This window comes from Odontesthes bonariensis, chromosome 21, assembly GCF_027942865.1.
Source record: "Odontesthes bonariensis isolate fOdoBon6 chromosome 21, fOdoBon6.hap1, whole genome shotgun sequence".
Lineage (NCBI taxonomy): Eukaryota > Metazoa > Chordata > Actinopteri > Atheriniformes > Atherinopsidae > Odontesthes > Odontesthes bonariensis.
The window spans coordinates 28,467,831-28,489,068 of NC_134526.1; the positions used below are offsets into that span (position 1 = coordinate 28,467,831).

General features: G+C 42.2%; 1 protein-coding gene across 1 annotated transcript; it reads right to left on the reverse strand.

Annotated features, from left to right (window-relative positions):
- Nucleotides 1–985: 985 nt before the first annotated feature.
- On the reverse strand, nt 986–17,831 carry LOC142371394 (uncharacterized). Its single transcript, XM_075454046.1, has 6 exons — nt 17,750–17,831; nt 14,987–15,409; nt 14,017–14,162; nt 13,378–13,546; nt 12,867–13,029; nt 986–3,066 (listed from the first exon to the last, which is right to left on the reverse strand). Exons 2-6 carry the CDS (start codon nt 15,290–15,292, stop codon nt 2,771–2,773), a joined length of 1,080 nt encoding a protein of 359 aa, XP_075310161.1. The 5' UTR covers nt 15,293–15,409; nt 17,750–17,831; the 3' UTR covers nt 986–2,770.
- Between the last annotated feature and the right edge of the window lie 3,407 nt (nt 17,832–21,238).

Sequence of the window (21,238 nt, forward strand, 5' to 3'; positions counted from 1 at the left end):
CTACTTTGGTTTGTTTTGGAGTAATATGGGGGGATGGTGACCTTTGGATGACCTAAAAAATAATCTTTAATATCTCAGAAACCAAAGCAGCACAAACGAAAATTTTAACGGCACAAACCAGCACAAACGGAGCACTAACCGATCAATCTATTTGCTTGAATTTTTCACGTGGGTGGGGTGTCAGCTTCACTCAGCTCACACAAGCTGGGGCAGACTCACGCTCAGCAGCGTGTGCACAAGCTGTGATTGACAGGTAGGATTCCTCCACCCTAACTTGATTGGTTAAAAACAGCCAGGAGCCCTCGGTTTTTGCAAGCATGATTACAGGCTTCAGAGAGAGCTACAGATTTCGTTATTTTTCCTAAACAGGCTATTTAATATTCTACTTCCAGAATCCCATGACAGTTCAAGCTAATATGACTAAAAAAAAGTTGCCGACCGCAGCTTTAAGCTTTGGTCAGTCTCTGGATATCTTTCAAATCACAGAAGTTAAAATGCGAGCTTCTGGATGTTCCGTTTATCTCTTTGAACAAAAGGCCAAAGGTTGCATGTTAAACCAGTGTGTTGTTTTAATATACTTTTACAGTTAGTCAATTAATTTGGTTACTAATGATTTATTACGTTATCATATTTCTAAATTTCTGTCATTGTATTAACATGACCCTGCCTCTCGCCCATTGACTGCTGGGACAGGCTCCAGCCCCCCCCCGCGACCCAACCGACGGATTCAGCGGTATAGAAAATGGATGGATGTATTAACATAATTCAAGTCTGAGTTTAGTGGAAATTAAATGTAAGCTAATTTTAACTGAAGCAAACTGTTTATACCTGGTTTATGGTGACACGGAGGTATCTATCTACGTCAATATCAGCTCCTGCAGAGAGAAAGGATTGTGGGTATATTTGCAAAAGGAAGAAGAGTGAAAAAAACAACAAAGAAGCAAGATGCACAGAAGAATATAGACAGTTTTTTATTTCAGGGGATTGAGAAGCTGTCAGAACAAAAACATAATCTCGAATAAAGTTATCTGGTGCCGATGCATATTTTTGTCTGTCCTCTCTTTCCACAATGGCCTCTTTCCCACATCAATGCAAGAACAACTAAAGAAAAACAAGCAAGAGAGGCCTACATTGCAAGTTGTTCAAATATTTTTGAACGATGCCCCCATGTGGCAGAGAAAAGACATTGCATATCTACTTGTTGTCCAAAAGATGGACAAAACTGCAGTTAGAGCCAATAAGGCTCTCTTTTACTGCCTTGAACACCACTACCCCCTAACACACACACATTTAATATACTAATCCAGAGCTAACTTTGACATTTGGCCTTCTTGTTGACCTCAAAAGGACTGTGTTCTTCTGTCACTCCTGCAGTAATCCTCTGTGGAGTCCGGAGACATAATTGTGTAATTATGTCAGACAGTCATGGGCAGGGCTATTTGTGTGCAGAGAAAGGGGATTACTACTCAGGCCCCAAACCTATTTAGTGATCTCAAGAAGCCGTATATTGACGTGTATTTTTGTTCACAATTTAATATCATACGTGTAAAGATGACACATGTAAAGATCTCTAAATTGGTGAATAGTATGACAGTTGGCATGTTTTAGGTAGTTAACTAATTTTATACGGTAAAGCACTTATTGAAATTAACCAGCTAACAATATAAAACTTAGCTTAATGCTACATTAGGATAAAAGTCTCTTAAGCAAAGCAAAGCAAATAAATTATGTGAACGATCTCTCCAAGAAAAGCTATTTGTAAAGAACTATGTTGCATTTGTATTTTTTATGTTGGAAGGATGCTCTTTTGGAGGAAAAAACTTTCCAAGTTGCTTTATCTCCTATTTCCTTATATTTTGCAATATTTGACATTCACCTTGTTGACTGTAAAATATTTAAAAAGCCTCTACTATTTGGATCAGCAGAAAACTATTTGGATCGGAAAAGCACCAAATGAGTCAACACTAAAAATAATTTCAGTAAACCCCACTTATCTACAGTATGTAGACAACTCATTTTGAGAAAACTCTGTAGCATATTATTGACAGGACCTTCATTACGTCTCTGGATTTAAATTGCCAATCTATGCAGAGGAGATGAAAAAAAAAACATCTAAAGCAATGTTAGAGTTTATAATATTACCTCATGATCATCTATCATCTACCTTCCACCTGTTCTCAGTTGAGACTGTCCACGCCCCTTAAAACGTCCATGCGGTGTTTGTTCATTCAGGCAGATACAAACTATAATTCCGTTCATGGAATGTGTAACCTCTAGTGGTTATGGGACTACCTGCACGTGAGGGGTAAAAATGGTGTCCCTGGTGGTAAGGTCGCATTTTTAAAAGAATGTATTTTTATACCTAACCGTGAATGTTTTTGCAACCCTGCTGAGAAAATGTTTTTTGTTCAAAACCCAACGAGGAAGTGGCATAAGTCTTTTAGTACAGTGTAAAGTGTAAAGTGCACTGACTGATTGATTTTATGTAGGTCTTGATCTTACATCACATGAAAGCACATGGTTGATATCACCTACCTGACCTGCCAGGATTGAAGAAAAACACTGATTAGAATTAAAGTGTCCTTCCAGTCTTCCACATTTATAGCACATTTCATTACCCGTAATATTAAAGGACAAAAATAAATTCATTTTGTATTTCTAATGTGTGGAAACCGTCTTCAACTATGAAGGAAAGCTGTCGTGACAGTAGAGAAGCTTTGGATCTTAGCCTTCAGTCTCCTCATCATCCTCTGTCTTCTTGTACAGTTTCTCAGGATGGTGGACTCTGTGACTCAGTGTCCCAGCTCTTCCCACCGTTCCTCTTCCTGTTCCTCTCAGCCATCACCACAGCTGCTACCACGGAGACCAGCACAGTGACAGTGATGACGAGGACCGTTGCAGTCTCTGCAATGCAGAGTTGGCTGTCCACCCAGGCCAGTGAAGCCCCTATCAGCTGTGGAGGATCCTGGCACTGCACGCTGTGATAATCGTCGATGTGGAGGTGCCGAACGTGTAAAATCTTACTGAAGACGCGATGCAGCTCACAGTCACAGCTCCACGGGTTGCCTGACAGGGCAAGAAGGTAAATGTGAAACAGATAATACAGACGCAAATTTTGTCAAAAAGTGAGAAGATATTTTTATTGAATCTCATTTCTTAATATTATGTGTCCCATTTTCAACAAAGATCTCTACCTGACCTGCTGCCTGTCCTGTTTGTCTTTTAGTTTGTCTCAGTAACAGAGAACCCACCTCGTTTTTGTTCTCCTGCTTGAACTGATCAACTCCTCTGTTCTGAAACAGCACATTATCATTCCCAACTCAACATCTGCATATCGCATGCTATCCTGCGGCAGTACGTAACTGACCTGTTGGGTGAGTAATAAATAGTGACAGGAAAATTTCATTCTACAGTGGGTATTTGTGAACAATGCACACAGATTGAGTAAAGAGGTCAAAGGGACCCCACTCCAAAGCATGCAGCTTGACACTGCTGTTATTCACTTTAAAAAAAAAAAAATCTTTATTTCTTAATTAAAGCCTATATTTTGACTTCCTTCCTTCTACTTCTGAAAAATATACAGTAGCTTTGTTAGGCATTACACAGACTCTGTTATGGATAGGATAGCATGGATTGGCATTGAAATTAGTGTTGCACCGATACCGATACCAGTATCGGGCGGGGCCCTGATCGGCACTAAAATGGTGGTATCGGTATCGGCGAGTACCAACAAATAGGGGACCGATACCATTTCCGATACTTGTATGACACTTGAACATCTCCCGACACTCGCTACACTGTGTTGTGATCACTGTGCAGCTATCGCTATTGGCCTGCTCCAGACCAATGAGAGCGGGCCAATAGCCGCTCTTAACCAATGCCGGAGCAGCTTTTTCTATGTGTGAGGAGCAAGACGTCTGGCGACACGGCACTCTGTCAGCTGGCGAGGGTGTCGTTCGCAGTCATCTAGAGCTGCCGGTGACGAAGACAGCTAGCCAGGAGGAGTTTGCAGCGCGAGTGAGGAGGGGAGGCTGGGTGCTTCCTGTAGTCAAAACAGGGTCCACGATAGAGAGTGCTTGGCCGCCATCGCTCCCTCTGTGGTCGTGACAGCGCACTACCAGCCGACAGCCAGTTTAGACAGGGCTGTAACTTCAGAATCATGTGACCCTGTAGGCATTTTTGAGGAAAAGTGGGCAACCAGCATTTTTTGAAAGTTCAAGGTGTCCCAAACAAGAATCCACCGGTTGCCCTTCAAATAAGGCCCCTGGTTTTCTTTATTTCCTCCCCAAAGTTAACACCTCCATATGGTAAATTGGATATTAGATATTAGTGCCTATCCTGTTTTAGGCACAAAGTTATGACACTTCCAAATGTTCAATAATATTTAGTTTTGCATCATTTTAAAGGGGGCATCTGTTGCTTTCATTAAAATCCAATTATTAACCTTTCTGACATACATGGAGGCCACAAGAGCTCCTCAAACAACAAATAACTTTTTTTTTTTTCACAATTTCCGCCTAAACTATTTTCTTTGTTTTAACCCTGTGGTACCTAGGAACACCAGAGATACAAAAGACAGACACTGTAATACCCACTTGACTATGTAGTTTCAGAAATTGTGTAATTTCACCACATTTTTACAATCTGGGGGATTACTGTGAGCCTGGAACCTGACTACGGAGTTACGTACAGGTAACCAGCCCAGGAGTTACTGCGGACAAGACAACGAGCATGCTGGCAGCTTTCAATATTTTGTTGGTATTCATCTACTCTACTAAAGGTAACTAACACTCATTTTGTTTCTGTTTATGTGAATTCAATGGATTAAAACTATATAGATTATCCATAGATTCTTTTTTAGCTATTTTCTATTTACTGGCTAGCTAACATTTGTGGAATTTGTTGATTTCATTACCAGGCTATAGCTTACCTGTCATCAGTTGGGCTACCTAACCCAAGTTCATTCAACTTTGTTCTCTATGTAACTAATATGTATCTTCATTAAACCTTTGTGTTTATCGTTTAAAATATAAGTCAATGAGGTGATGCCGCAAAATAGATTTTTAGCTAACTAGCTAATTTTAGCTAACTAGTAGCAGGCTATGTAGTAACTATTAATAAGTTATTAGTCCTAATACCTCCATTCCAGAATTACTTGACATTTTAAGTAAACCACATTATAAAAACAAGCTAGCTAAAGCAGTATAATTTCTGTTTCAGCCTGATCATGGAGGCTGTTGGCAGTCTGAAGAAGACTGGCGAATCACCACTTCTAGAAGAGTGTCTCATCTGTCAGAATACAAAAAATGAAAAGTTATCAAAAGGAGGACAGCAGGGGTTTGACACAATAAAATGTGCTGCAATGACACGAGACAAACTTTGTGACGGAGACAACCAGCCAGTAATTGATCGTGTAAAGGAAATATCTATAACAGAAGTGGAAAAACTGTGGTGGCACAAATCCTGTTACGCGTTGTTCACCAGCAAACTTAAAATTGAAAAACTAAAACGGAAAATTCAGACATCCAGGACTGTCAGGGATAGCGCAGCAACCCCAACGCTGAGAAGTTCAACTCCAACTGTGAAATGGGACCTTTGCATCTTCTGGCAAGATACAAATCTCAAAGAGTCTGTGTCATCTGTTACTACATTTAAAATGAGCGAGCAGATCCTGGATTTATCCAAGTATGATCAAGAGGTCCATGTGCGCCTGGCAGGTGTTAGTGACCTCATAGCAGCAGAAGGGAAGTACCATCCAAACTGCTTCAAAAAGTTCCAGTGAAAAGCATCAAAGACCAAAGATAGTTCAGAAAAGGGCACTGGTCTTGCTATGGAATGGCTTATCAGTGAGATGAAAGAGTCTGCAAAGAAGGGACATGTCCTTCAATTGTCTGAGGTATGGACAAGATACTGTGATTTAGCAGAAAAGCCAACATTGAAGTACAAGCATCATTTAGAAGCAGGAGAGCTACATTTAAAGAAAAACTTCAAGTATATGTGCAGGACATCTATGACTTCATAACAGTACCTAATCAATACATATTGCTCATTCCCAGAAAATTTGTACATGTGCCATTTTCAGATTTCATGGCAGAGGAAGAAGAGTCTAGTAAAATCCCCATACATCACTCTCCTGACCAGGGATTCCAGGAGATGGTACACGTTGCACTGAGGTTAAGAGAAGACATACTGGCTCACCCTAAATACACTGGATGTGTTGTCAATGAGGAGGAAATGATAGCATGTGTCCCTGAAAGTGTTTTCATGTTCATCCGCTTGATGTTCGGTGGCCATGGACTGTTGGAAGGAAGCCCAAATGATGAAGAAGATGTCACCACTGAAAGGGAGGAAGCTGATACACAGACAAGAGTTCTAAGTGTGGCCCAAGATCTTGTCTACAATGTGACTGGAGGAAAACACTGGACACCAAAGCATGTAGGACTAGCCAGTACATTGCACCAAGCAATGTGATCAAAGGAGTTGGTGAAACTGTTTCACAAAGCAGGACACACAATCAGTTATCACAGCTTGCTGCAACTTGACACTGCTATGGCAGAGAGAATGCTACATGTCATGGATCCAGAAACCGGAGCTGTGACTCCACCTAACTTTGTGCATGGTAGATTTACACATTTCACCTGTGACAATATTGATATAAATGATTCAACACTTGATGGCAAAAACACATTCCATGCTACACAAATGGCCGGATGGCAACGTGGTCCACAAGGAGACATGATGATGAAAGATTTAAGACCATCCAAACTGGAAGCCCTTGAGGTCCCTAAAGTGATGGAGACACTCTTTCCAGCCAGAGTAGAAGGAAAAGTCTGTCCCAAATCAACAGAGAATACAAAAAAGGAGTGGTTCCAAACATCAGATGAGAATGGATCAGCTGCACAAGCAACTGCCAAAGACATGGCATTCTTTGTCAAGTGTCAAGATGAAGGAGATGTGAAGCAAGGTTGGACAAGCTTCAATCAAAGTCTTAGTGAACTCGCACCTGAAATAACAAGCATTGGTTACATGCCCATCATCCAGGCACCTGCTCATGACCTTGAGACACTGAATACGGTTGTGCTTAGATGCAAACACGTAGCCAGAAAGCTAGGGCAACATCATGTAGTCATCACAGTAGACGAGGCATTGTTCTGTAAGTTGATGGAGCTGAAGTGGGTAAATGCTGACTACATGGATTGCCTCATCGTCAGATTAGGTGGCCTTCATACTGCAATGAAATTCATGGCAGTCATTGGCAAGCACATCCAATCATCTGGACTGTTGGAAGCATGGGTTGAAAGCAACCTACTTGGCCCCAACACTGCTGAACAAGTCATGACAGGGAAGTCCTACAACAAGGGAATCAGAGCCCACAAACTCACTCTCCAATCCATGTGGAGGATGCTTATTCCTGAGCTGCTTAGCTTCGTGGGAGACAGGAATCCAGACCTCAAAGAGCAATTGGAGAAGACCAAGACCGGCCCTGCAGACGATCTTGTGACATTGCTTGCTTCCAACGAGTTTGAAGCCGCCACAGAAGCCTACTTTGCAGCCAATGACAACCCAAACTTCAAATTTTGGTGGGGCTACATGCAGATGGTCCACATCCTTTTGTTGTTCATTCGCGCTCAGAGAGATGGGATCTGGGACCTGCACCTTTATGCATTCCAGCGAATGTTGCCTTACTTCATGTGGTATAATCATACCAACTATGCTCGCTGGGGGACCATCTACCTGAATGAGATGCACCAACTTCCACAGCAAGTCAAGAGGGAGTTTGATGCCGGAAATTTTGTGGTCAAACGTTCGTCACATCGCTTCAACCAAGTGGACCCAGATCAAAGTCAGGAGTGGCTAGGCTGTAAAGGCAAAAAGGGAGGAGGCATTATTGGAATCACAAAGACATCTTCAGCTCTCAGTCGGTGGGCTCTGTCTTTCAACCTCCGAAGTGATCTTACCCATGACACCAAGGTGGCCTTGGGTCTGGGAACCGGTGACGACTGCGTCCACAATGAAACTACAAAAAGCAGAATGAAGCGTGACTCAAAAGATGAAGATGCTTTGCTCACTGTCTTGCAGAGATTTGGTCTCTTTTCCACTAACCTGCCCCAGACACTGCAAAATATTGCAAACAATGACTTGGCTACACAGGATATTGAAGATGACCTGTTGAACGCTGCAAAAAAAGGGCAAGATCAGTTGGATGCTTTTGTCAAGGAGAGGCTGATGCCATCTAAAAAGAGAAGTGTGAGCTTCAGGGACAAACTGACACAGAACAAGTATTTGACTTTTTCCTCACTGTTTGAAGTGAAACAGTCAGATAACAAAACTGTAAAGGCAAAAACGGTCAAGGCAGACAGGAACATCCTACAGCGTCTCATCACAGCCTACGAAGCAGGACGTACAGTCAATCTGGACAAAATAATGATGCACGAACTGTTTGTTGTACCTCTGTCTTTGGCAGAGGTTAATGGGCAGCTTCGTTCAGGTTCGAAGGCAATATTTGCCAAAATCTTGACAGCTGACATACAATGTCCCAGTGACCTCAAAGCCACAGATCTACAGAGTGAACCAATGCTAGTCATTGATGGACAAGCGCTAGTCATTTCCATTGGAAAACCAAAAGAAGCAAAGACCTTTGGAGACCTGGCAGACACCTTTGTTAAATCTGTTCTTCAAAGTGGCACACAGTTCCAGCGAATTGATGTCCTGTTCGATCGCTACCATGAACACACAATCAAAGGTGGAACAAGGAAACGGCGTGGGAAAGGCTCAGTGGCAATCAGACGACCAATTGCCAACAGAGACTTGCCACTTCCTGCAAAATGGGAGAACTTCATTGCTCACCCTGACAACAAGGCAGACCTTGCTCGCTTTCTCTCCCAACAGCTGATTCTGAGGGCACCAGCAAACAAAACCATAGTTGCTGCAGGTGGTTTCAGCGATGAAGAGAGGGTGGAAGCTTCTGACGGAGCCTTCGACACAGAGAGCTTGGAAGCTAAACATGAAGAAGCAGACACAAGAATTGTTCTTCACTGCATTAAAAGCAGAGCAGAAACCGTTGTTGTGTCTGCGAGAGACACTGATGTCCTGATTCTGCTGATCGCCTACTTCCACAGAATGCCATGCCAAAAAATCTGGATGAAAGCAGGGACAGCAAAGGACAGAAAGTACATTCCCATTCATGCAGTTGTGGAAAAGCTGCAGATGGAAGAAGAGGTCCTTGAGATGCTTCCAGGTTTCCATGCACTGACTGGGAGTGACTCAACATCGTACATTGCAGGACACACAAAGAAGACCTGCTGGAATGTGTTTAAAGACCACAGCCATCTCCTCAAAGGGCTTGGTGAATGTCCTGAGCTTAGTGACTCCACCATCATGGATGCAGAAGAATTCTTCTGCAAATTTTATGGTGCAGTCAACACAAACAACATTAATGAAGTCCGTTTGGGTATGTTTGTCAAGGGCATGACCATAGAGAGACTGCCACCCACCAGAGATGCTCTGAAATTTCACATCCATCGTGTTCACTTCCAGACTTTGGTCTGGCGACAGGCCCACTTGCAACACCCGGTGCTGCCACCCCCTGAAAATATGGGATGGAAGATGGAGGACAATGTGCTTGTTCCTGAACTCATGTCGCTGACTGCAGTTCCAGATGCCTGTGTGGAGCTAGTGACCTGTGGCTGCACAACTGGATGCAAGACAGCCCGATGCAGATGCAAGCCAAACCCATGCACTGCATCTTGTCAGTGCAGAAAGTCAAGTGATCATTGCATGAATGTGTAATGCACTGAAGAAAAAGAATGTGATCACAAAGAAATTATAATGAACCCACCATTACTATTCACTCTTGGAATTAGTGGCCATGTTCAGTGAAATGTACTTGTTAATTAAATGGATGAAAAATGTATCTGGGCTTTGATGATTATTGCATTAGTATTAGTGATATTATTATATCCAAACAATTGGTGTGGTATTTTTTTTTTTAATGTAACTCTGGTCCAAAGAATGAATGGAGGTGAATTGGCCTGAGACGGTTACTGCTATTTTAAGGCTCACGATAACCTCTCACATAGAAATAGTATGGATATATCATATTTCCTGAATCCTCAAAGTCCATTAAGTATTGAGATTGTTGGCTTTTGGGTCCTTGATATCCCTTCATCCCACAGGGATAAAAAATATATAAATTAGGCGAAAACTGTGGGAAACAATTTATGGTTTAAAGAGGTCATGTGACCTCTGTGTTTGTCGTAAATACACAAACATGGTCTTAAATGAAAGCCTAAAGGGTCCCCTTTTCAATGATACCAACCAATAATATATAGAATATTAATAAATAGGAAATGAATAGCCATTTCTAAGTTTGGGCGATTAATCAATAATTATGCAAATGGATCAATAATTATGACTAAACGGTAACTTTTACAGCTGGGCAACCGGCAGAAATGGATTCAGCACAAAAAAATCATATAGAAACAATGCATAAAGGGCTTTTCCTCAAAAATGCCTACCATGTTGTTTTCTAAAGGCCTTTTTCAATTTTCGGTCCTGACTAGTTACCGTCTTCGCCATCTAGCAAAGCCGTTACCCCGGGGAGTTGGACGGCGGCACAAGCTCAGACCCCGAGGGAGGGTCTTGCCAAGTGGACGAGTTAAGTATTCCTCTCCTTTTAACTTTGTGTTTTAGTGTTGATGTATAGGTCGGCCTATTGTTATGTGGTATTGATTGGTGGGGTTGCGTGGGGAGGAGTGAAGGGTCTGTGGTTAAACGGGCGCCATATGCTGCAGGTTAGCCGCATGTTTTGTGGTGTGTTGACACTGTGTGCTGTGTTTAAAGTGTGCCTTAAAGCTAGTGAAGCTAGCCTGACTTGTAGTGGGTTTTCATTCCGTGTGCTGTGTTTAAAGTAGTGATGCTCCGAATGATCGGCCGATAATGCCCAAAAATAGCCTGATCGGCGATCGGAAAAATATGCCGATCAAAAAACCGATCACGTAACGTAAATTACTAGCGACCACTTTCTAATGTGGTACGTGACGTGTGTACAGAACCGAACAGGCAAAACCTCTACAGTGCATCTCTACAACATGACCTCTCCTGTCTGGAATTTCTTCAAAGTTTGTCAGAAAGATGTGAAACTTACTGCGGTCACGCCATCTGCGCTTCGGAGAGGCACGGTCGCGCTAGCTACACTTGAAAATCGAGTGCCCGTTTACATCGCGTCGTACAATAAAGCGTGTGAGCGGATTTATGGTGCATTCAAGTGCACCCCGTAAACTCAGAAATCTATATCGAAGTTGATTTTTCATTTGTTGGAATACATACACCTGTCATTACTTGGTTGTTTTTTTACTACATTCTTTTTAATGATTAAAACAAAATGATAGAACAAAATTATTGAAGCATATTCAGAATCAAACTCATTTCTGCATAGTCAGATTTGAAAACTTAATTTACAACCAAATCAAAATGTTCTCTGCCGACTCCACCAGATTCTTGTTCTACATGTCCCCAGCTACCTCTGTGGTGATTTTCAAGTCATTTCACTGCATCATTGTTTAATAATCTGATGCTGAAATCATACCCAGTGGATGATGTATATGGGCAGATTAAAATATTAATAGAAAATAAAAAAAACAATTGTTTTCTGCAAACTCCACCAGATTCTTGTTCTACATGTCCCCAGCTACCTCTGGCGGTTTCTATAATTTCTATAATTTCTATAAATGGTGCACTCTCTGCTAGATGAAAGGCATGGAAATGTCCGATTCCTTCCGTGATCGGCAATCGGGCAGATCATGATTTTGGTGATCGGTCCAAAAAATGCTGATCGGACCATCACTAGTTTAAAGCGTGCCTTAAAGCCAGTAAAGCTAGCCTGACTTGTGGTGGGTTTTCATTCCGTGTGCTGTGTTTAAAGCGTGCCTTAAAGCTAGTGAAGCTAGCCTGACTTGTGGTGGGTTTTCATTCCGTGTGCTGTGTTTAAAGCGTGCCTTAAAGCTAGTGAAGCTAGCCTGACTTGTAGTGGGTTTTCATTCCGTGTGCTGTGTTTAAAGCGTGCCTTAAAGCTAGTGAAGCTAGCCTGACTTGTAGTGGGTTTTCATTCCGTGTGCTGTGTTTAAAGCGTGCCTTAAAGCTAGTGAAGCTAGCCTGACTTGTAGTGGGTTTTCATTCTGTGTGCTGTGTTAAGGGTTAGCCTGTCGTGTGTGTCGCGACCAAGGAAGCCTGTTCCCAATCCTTCTCTCTCTCCATTAGATCGGAGCCCCCCACCCCATGTGTTTTATGAACTTGTAAACTAATAAAGATTTTACATTTTACATCCAAGTAGTATGCATATATATATATATATATATATATATATATATATATATATATATATATGTATACACACATTTTTTTTTTTTCAAACAGAGTGGTATCGGTATCGGCCGATACTGCACAGCCAGGTATCGGTGCCAAAAAATGGTATCGGTGCAACACTAATTGAAATCCACAATAAAATAGGGGGTACCCTCTGCTTTTAAAACCAATGCACTCCCAAACAAGCGGCAATATACTGGGAGTATGAACAAGAAGTCCTAAAAGTACTCTAGATGACCGGTAAGACTGTGAGTGGAGGTGTTGGAAGAAAAAGGAAGGAATCTTCTCTCTCAGCCTGTGTAGTAATGCATAGTTAGTGTGTCCATGTTTGTTCTGTATCATGGCATTTATCTTTATAGCATGTCTCACTTCAGATATATGAAAAAGGCAATAAACCAATTGTTTCACATTTTTCACATCATTCCCTACTCAGGGTGGGGAAATGCTGGCAGTGTGGGATGTCTCGAAAAAGAGGAAATTGACTTTTGAATATGATTAAAAACCTGAGAGCTGGATGTGTGTTGCTGTTGTATGAAGGCTGATGAAGGTTTTAAACTTGAGGTGATGCAAGTTGTTTCCTTCCAAATTGAGAACTGCCAGACTATAGAGAGGAGCCAGAGCATCTGTGTCTATCTGGGAGATGTTGTTGTTGCTCAGCTGGAGCACCTAGAAAAACAGACAGATACTCAGATAAAAATATTTTCAGAGTCATCAGAAATTAAGTTTCACACTGTAAGTAAATAACAGAACTCTTTTTACCTTGTGCTGAAATGTCTTTATACTACAGAACGCCTTTTAATAGTAAAATCATATTTCCAGAAATTCTTTCTATTTCTATCCAGAAATGTTAACTGAACAAGATTCAGGTATTTTTTGAATTGAATAAACAGCAGACCACCCTCAAGTTAAATTCCTTAATACTTCTTGGAAAATTTAACTTTATTAACTTAATTTTTATTTATTATATCTTCATCTTAAATAGAACCCCTAATTCAGGAGATTTCATCCATTTACCTCAAGTCCAGGTAGCATATCAAAGCTGCCCTGCTGCACCACAGTCAGTTTGTTGTTGGGCAAATAAAGCTGTCTGAGCCTTGAGAGGCCCCTGAACACCCCAGGGCCAACAGACCCCAGCTGGTTATGGCTGAGATCCAACTTTTCCATGTTGTCCAGATACACCAGACTCAAATGAGAGAGAGACAGTTATGGGATGAGATACTGAGAGGCACAGAAAAAGGATACAGAACTTCACACACAGTCATTGAGACTTACAACCACTACAAAAGTGGACGTATCATTGTTCAAATTTATTGGCATTGCAGCTGAGAATTATGCATGTGCACTGACAAGTTGTTACAAGGATGCTATTTAATCTCACATGGGGAAAAATAAAAGTATTTATTTCAAATCTCACTCTGGCCTGAAAAACTTTAATATCTTTAAATTTCCTGAAGTGTTTCATATGCACAGAACAGAGATTTCACTTTGTAAGTATGGTGCTGTGACGAACTGAACATTGTAATGTTTTTCAGTCTGGCTAAAATGATATAAAAGAAACAGATAACAAATTATGGACGATGACTGTCTACAGCACAAAAAGAGGAAGGTATGACATTTTTCTGTACAGTAATTTGCCAACAGATGAACAGGTACCTGTTTCCAGATATATAATGTAAGTTGTTGTGCTCCAGTCGCAGCTCTTTGAGAGCAGACAGACTGGTGGAGAAGTCCATGGGGAGACTTGTCAACTGGTTCCAACTGAGATCCAGCTTCTCCAGGAAGGACAAAGAGAAAAATGCCTTTGAAGACACAGGAAAACATTTCTTACACTTTAAACAGAGAATAACCACTCATAAGTCCTTCACTTTACATCTACTGTGTATAACTATGTGTAAATGCCCAAGGCCCCCAAGAGTTATCAGCACATCCACTTATGTAAATAAATTGCCTTCATTTGTACTTCTTTATAACAACATTTCAGCTACTTCCTTATTCTTCAACTGCTTTCAGAGCTTTGCACTTTCACATTTAACTGCTTGTGTCTCTTCCCTTTCTGCTGGCATTTCCGGTGCTTTCATTTTATATCACTGAAATGGCAAATCACAGCTGTCTTCACCTCATTCCTCATTTCAGCTGCTTTGTATTTTGTGCTTTAAACGAGAGTTAAGTGTTTTTAGAGATTATACAACTTCCTCTATCCTCTGCCCCAGTTCCAGAGATGTCAGGACTGAGTGAAATGGCAATAAAAACTGAATTCAATGTTCTGCAAACCTCATGAACCAATATTTAATTTTATTTACAATTGAACAAAAACAAAAGGTTGAAAGAGACATTTTACAGCTTGCTCATCTTGAATTTGATGGCAGCAACACATCTCAATGTAGCTCCTTTAAGCTGTTGTACAGTAACATTTCAACAGTTTTGTCTTTCCACTTTAGTTGAGCTGCTTCTCATTTTGTCCTTTATATAAGTGCAAAATTCTTTTCAGGGATTACGCTCCATCTGCCACTTTAAACTCTCTCAAAGCCCCAGTTGAGACTTAAGCATCACATAGAACTTTAATAGAAAATGTTTACATTCTTTCAAGGTTTCAAATATGTTTCCTCCAACTCTTTGTTCCTACCTGTGGCTGAATTTCCTTGATCTGGCTCTTAGTCAGAACCAGCACCCGCAGGGACCAGAGTCCAGTGAAGGTTCGGGTGCTTATAACACTCAGATTGTTTCCTCCTAACTCCAGCAGCCAGGCTCCGTGTGGGAGGGCCCTGGGAACGTGTTCAAATTTGCGGTCACGACAGTCCACCAAGTTAGCATGCTCATAGCAAACACACTGATGGGGACACACCCGTAAGCACTCCACAGAGGGGAAAGGGGGCCCAAGGAAATTAAAGGCGTAAATGAGGATGAGGAGGGAAGGCAGACAAAAACTCATATTTCCTGAGGGCAGAGGGAAGCTTCCCCAGAAGAGTTGTTAAGGAGTGGATCGTTCAGTGAAGCTTGGTAGTTTAATTCTTCTCCTCACCAAGCCTCGCAGTCCAACTTGATGCAGCTGGAAAAAACAAAACAAAAGGCAAAGTTTTTACAAGTTTCTAAGTCAACTTTCCTTTTAGTGAAAACATGTTTAATTTTCACGGATCATGTGCTACTTCTGCAGCTCGCAGAGGTCACGTATTCTTTGGATGCACATTGATGGCACTGCCTTGTATGTTATAAAGTATTTTCTTATGCTCTCCCAAAACAATGGCTGTTTTCAAATGTCACAACTCCAGTGTTGGAGAAAATCATCGTACAGTTCCTAACTCCTGCAAAGGACAGTCTTCTCTACTCTTTGTCTGGTAACCACCAAAATGCCCAACGCTAACAACATTTGTGACACCAAAACTAGCCTGCCCTGTTCAGTCCTGATTCTTCCATGATAGGGAAAAAACATCAATCAAACTAAAGTCAACTTTAAAGCAAACCATTACACTAATTTGTCTGAAGGACTGCACTGCAGTCTGTCTCTTTACATAAAACTGAACAAGAAGCATAATTTAAAGGGGACATATTATGCAAAACTCACTTTTTCCAGGTCTTTGTGTTCATATTTGGGTCTCTACTGTTCCTTTAAACACTCCAAGCGCGAAAAAAAACCCATCCATCCATTTTCTGTAGGTCAGTAGAAAGACTTTGGTGTCAAGAAAAAAATGCTGCTGTGAGCCATTTGGATGGCTCCCCTATTGTGACGTCACAATAGGGGAATTTGCATATACCTGTCGAGTCCCCACCCACTCCCCACCCTCTACATTAGTTGAAGATCCGCCATCGTGTATCGAGCATCGAGCATACATGACTACGAAAGGAAAATCACACATGAAGTGTTGTGTTGTTGGCTGCACCTGTGGTGCGTTTCTGGAGACTGCAGGTGTCCAGCAGCAGCAGCAGCTCCAGTCTCTGCCGGTGATATCCCCTCGGTGGTTTTCACAGCCACGAACAGGTCAGCCTGTGTGAGCTGCTCCACCGGGGCCGAGCGCTCCTCCGCGCTCACGGCTCTCCCGGGCCAGCCGCCTGAAATAAGTTGATAAAACATCCGTGCTCCCTGCAGCCGGCAGCTCCTTCAGTGAGGACGAGCCTCTCCCGGCCACCAGCAGACAGGTGACCGCAGCGGCAGCAGCCTGTTCGTGGCTGTGAAAAGCACCGGGAGATATCACCGGCAGAGACTTCTGCTGCTGGACACCTGCAGTCTCCAGAAACGCACCACAGGTGAGTCAGGCTGGAGACTGCAGAAGCTCTGCACTGAAAACAAATGAACCCATAATTCTAGATGGATGGATGGATGGATGGATGGATGGATGGATGGATGGATGGATAGATAGATAGATAGATAGATAGATAGATACTTTATTGATCCCGAAGGAAATTCAAGCATCCAGTAGCAAGACATAATAAAGCAATAAAAATGTTTATGCAATTATAAACACTTTAAAAACAATCTAAGAATTGAAAAAAATAGTTTAAATATACACTCTCAGAAAATAAAGTACAGAATTGTACATTTAGGGGTATGATGGCTTGTCACTGGGGCAGTACCCTCTGAAGGATAGTTTTGTACCCTTATACTGAAGTATCCTAACACAGACTGTCTATTGTACCCCAGCATGTAGAAAAAAATGTACATATATGTACCTTTTACCACTTGAGTACATATATGTACCTTTTGGACCCTCAAAACAAAAGGGTAAACAGTACATGCAGCCAGAGGCTTCTCATGAGCGGGGCGGGGCGTGGCCAGCAACAGCTTATTTGCATAAAAGTGACAGAGCCCTTTAAACGGCTTAATTTGGGAGAGACTGAAACTGGCAAGAATAGAGCTGGTGAAATCTCTTTATGTGAGAGTGATTTTGTGCAAAGAACTTCATGAACATGTTTTGTATAGCACATAGACCAATTCTAAATGGTTTAAATAGGTAAAATATGTCTCCTTTAAAACACAAGGAGATGTAATGTTACATAAAAACCAGTGAAAGTCTAAGGCTTTCACATCAAATGCAAGTATTAAGAGATTTATAAAATATATAATCTTTCTAAAAGTAGTTTAACAGATTTTTTTTAGATGTATCCACCATTTTTCATCTAGATGTAATGACATAATCATAAAGAGCAGAAAAGCAGATTAAATTCATGAGCTTGAAACTGTTATGGTTCACGGAAACCTATGCTCCATTCTGCTTCATAAAAATGGTGTTATTTATTGTCAAAACTCAGCAAACAGCTTTCAATCCAGAAAAAAACATTTTCCAGAAATCTAAGAGTGAAAATCGTTCTGCTTTTATTTCATGACAAATCAACAAGCTGAAACGACAGTTAAACAAATTTCAATTAATTTGAGGATGGTTTCATCCTGACTCACCACTATTGCTGAAGAAAAACCAAAACATCTTCATGTTGGATCCTCAACTTCTATAGGTCTCCTTGCTCTGCCACATGATGCTGAGAAAAAAGCAGATGCACAGCTGACAAACAGAGAGACAACTAAACACAGAGTGATGATGCTGATGGAGACTTTGAGTGCAGACAGCTGTGTTAGTAATCTTCTAATCCTCTCCAATAACACAGTGCTTCCTCTCATCCGCCGAACTCCACTCTGCTCTGTTGTCATGGTGTTTCTATCTGCAGTGTCCTGCCACCCATCTGTTTCTGCAGCTTTAATGTTAGATGAAGACATTTTTCATAGTGTGTATGCTTCAGGGGTGTCTGACATTTTACTACAAGCATCTGTCTGGCATGACTATGGAATATACGGTGTAATGTACACAATCTGTTATTTGTACTTCTTTTAGGGGGGGTGAAGTCGTAATTGGGAGGTTCAACACCCCCAACCATAAGATTTATGGTCGCTACGGAGAGCTCTCTCCGTCTCTGAAGACCCTCCCGAAGACGCTCTCCGTCATTTTCGTGCGCCAGCCAAAATTCCTATCTATCCGTCGAGGAGACGGAGACTCGCGGAGATCGCAAGGGTTGTGATTGGTCGGCTAACAACATCATTTCCGGAATCACTTTTCCGGTTTAGCGCCTTCCTCTCAGAACAACAACACCGACATTTTTGAAAGAGTTTACTGTGTGGCCGGTTCTAACCCTAACCCATAATTTGCATTTCAAAATCAATAAGCTCCAACTCCAACAACAGTCTTTCTCTCTCGGTCGCCATCATTCACTGTGAAGAGTGGAACAGAGCCGGAAGGTAAACAATCAATCAACGACTTTCACGATAGACGTCGCGAGATCAGTGTTGCCAAAAAAAAAAAATCACAAGAAGTCGCTATTGGCTCTCTGAAAAGTCGCTAGAAGTCGCTAGATTGCGTCATGACGTCATAAGTGACGTAACCACGCCCATATTATATATTTTCGCTCCTACCCGAGCCGAAATCAGCCGGCCTGAAGCTGATTTCAGCTCTAAACTCTGTAAACTTTAGCAACATTTGAAACTTTTCAGGCCAGAAAGTAGTCGTTTAGATCCCCAATGTGTTAAAAACCTGCCAAAATACCGGCTATTTACAATTTTGTTCCGACGAATTCGGCGCTACTAAAGCTAGCCGCAGTGAGCAACGCACTTCCGGTTATTTTGACAAAATAAAATACCCGTTGCCTTTTATCATAGGGAAAGCCATTACGATAAAAAGGTGCTTTTGTTTTGAAAACAGGAAGTGAACCTACCCTCGTTGTAGCTAGCTTGAAACTGCCGTTTTGACAGGAAATGACGGTATGCCGGGTTGCCGCCGTCCTGCAGTGCTTCTGTCTCGGCTTGTATGGTGTCGCGGGGCAACTGATTTGTCACTCACAAAACAAGTTAAATTGTCGCTAGATTCAGCCAGATTGAGCCCGAAAGTCGCTAAATCGCTAGATTATTTTTTTTGTCGCCAGAGATGGCCAAAAGTTGCTAAATCTAGCGACAAAGTCGCTAAATTGGCAACACTGCGCGAGATTGGGTCGTCTAACATAGCGACGCCTACTGACCAGGAGGTGAATTGCCTTGCGTATCCGACAGCCCGACGGAGAACTTCGAAACGGATCGAAACGGAGACGGATTGACGGATAGAACGTTGTTTTTTTTTACTCACGCTAGGCGTCCATTGTTCTGTCAACGCAAGCCGTATCCAACGCATTCAGTTCATTTTCAATGAAATCCGGCCGATCGTTGTCGCCGTGCTCGCAAAGCATGCTGGGATTCCGGCACGGCGAGCGGGGGACCTGCGGCACGTCAAAATGTTGGGCTCGTCCGAAGTTTATGCAAATTTGCCACGGCAGCCGTAGTGCGTTACCCAATGACAGTAGATCATGTGATCTCCTGTGTCGCATCAGCAGCAGCAGCAGCAGCAGCACAATAGCAGCTCTCCTCGCTCGCAGATCCAGATCCATGGTGCAATATGAAATAATGTTCCATTGCTGACGATTTATACATTAATTTCCCTCCAAAACTCCAATTTTTAGAGGGAGAAACTTCGGTTGGTTAAAATCACAAGTTATTTACTTTCCCCCGGAGCCATTCTACCGTATGTTCTATCTACAACTTCGTATACACGCCCCTCTGTACACACCCACTGTAGTAGCAACACGGCGACACTAGGCATCCAATCCGGCGAGTTAAGTTGACGTGACGGAACAATGGACGCCTAGCGGAAGTTTATGCAAATTTGCCACGGCAGCCGTAGGTTACCCAATGACAGTAGATCATGTGATCTCCTGTGTCGCATCAGCAGCAGCAGCAGCAGCAGCAGCAGCACAATAGCAGCTCTCCTCGCTTGCAGATCCAGATCCATGGTGCAATATGAAATAATGTTCCATTGCTGACGATTTATACATTAATTTCCCTCCAAAACTCCAATTTTTAGAGGGAGAAACTTCGGTTGGTTAAAATCACAAGTTATTTACTTTCCCCCGGAGCCATTCTACCATATGTTCTATCTCGTACACGCCCCTCTATACACACCCACTGTAGTAGCAACACGGCGACACTAGGCATCCAATCCGGCGAGTTAAATTGACGTGACTGAACAATGGACGCCTAGCGTCAGGGTAGGCGTCCATTGTTCCGTCAACGCAAGCCGTATCCAACGCATTCAGTTAATTTTCAATGAAATCCGGCCAATCGTTGTCGCCGTGCTCGCAAAGCATGCTGGGATTCCGGCACGGCGAGCGGGGGACCGGCGGCACGTCAAAAAGTTGGGCTCGCTCGAAGTTTATGCAAATTTGCCACGGCAGACGGAGTGCGTTACCCAATGAAAGTAGACCATGTAGTTTTTTTTTTCCCTTTGTTTATTCACCCCTGAACGTTTCGGGTATTGCTCATGTCATTGCTATTGCGGGCAAAATGAACAGCAGCAGTGGCCAGAATGGCTGTGCTAAAACGATTGTAGGCAAATAAACACACCTAAAACATCAGGCAATTGTGTGAGCATCTCCACTTTTGCAGTAAAGTAATGACCATCAAGGAATAGAGGTTCAATCCAGTGCATCAAATTCTTTCATGGGCAGAGGTGGAGTAGTGGATTAAACATTATCAATAATTGTGATAGGCATTCATTTCAACAAAAGAACCAAATCACACCTATGGCCATGTTTTCACAAGATGTCTTGTTCATGTTTCATTTTTAAAATCAGAGAAAAGGTGCAGGGACAGGTGATGCAGCGAGAAGGAGATCTCCTGTGTCGCAGCAGCAGCACAATAGCAGCTCTCCTCGCTCGCAGATCGACATCCATGGTGCAATATGAAATAATGTTCCATTGCTGACGATTTATACACATTAATTTCCCTCCAAAACTCCGAAACTTCGGTTGGTTAAAATCACAAGTTATTTACTTTCCCCCGGAGCCATTCTACCGTATGTTCAATTCAATTCAA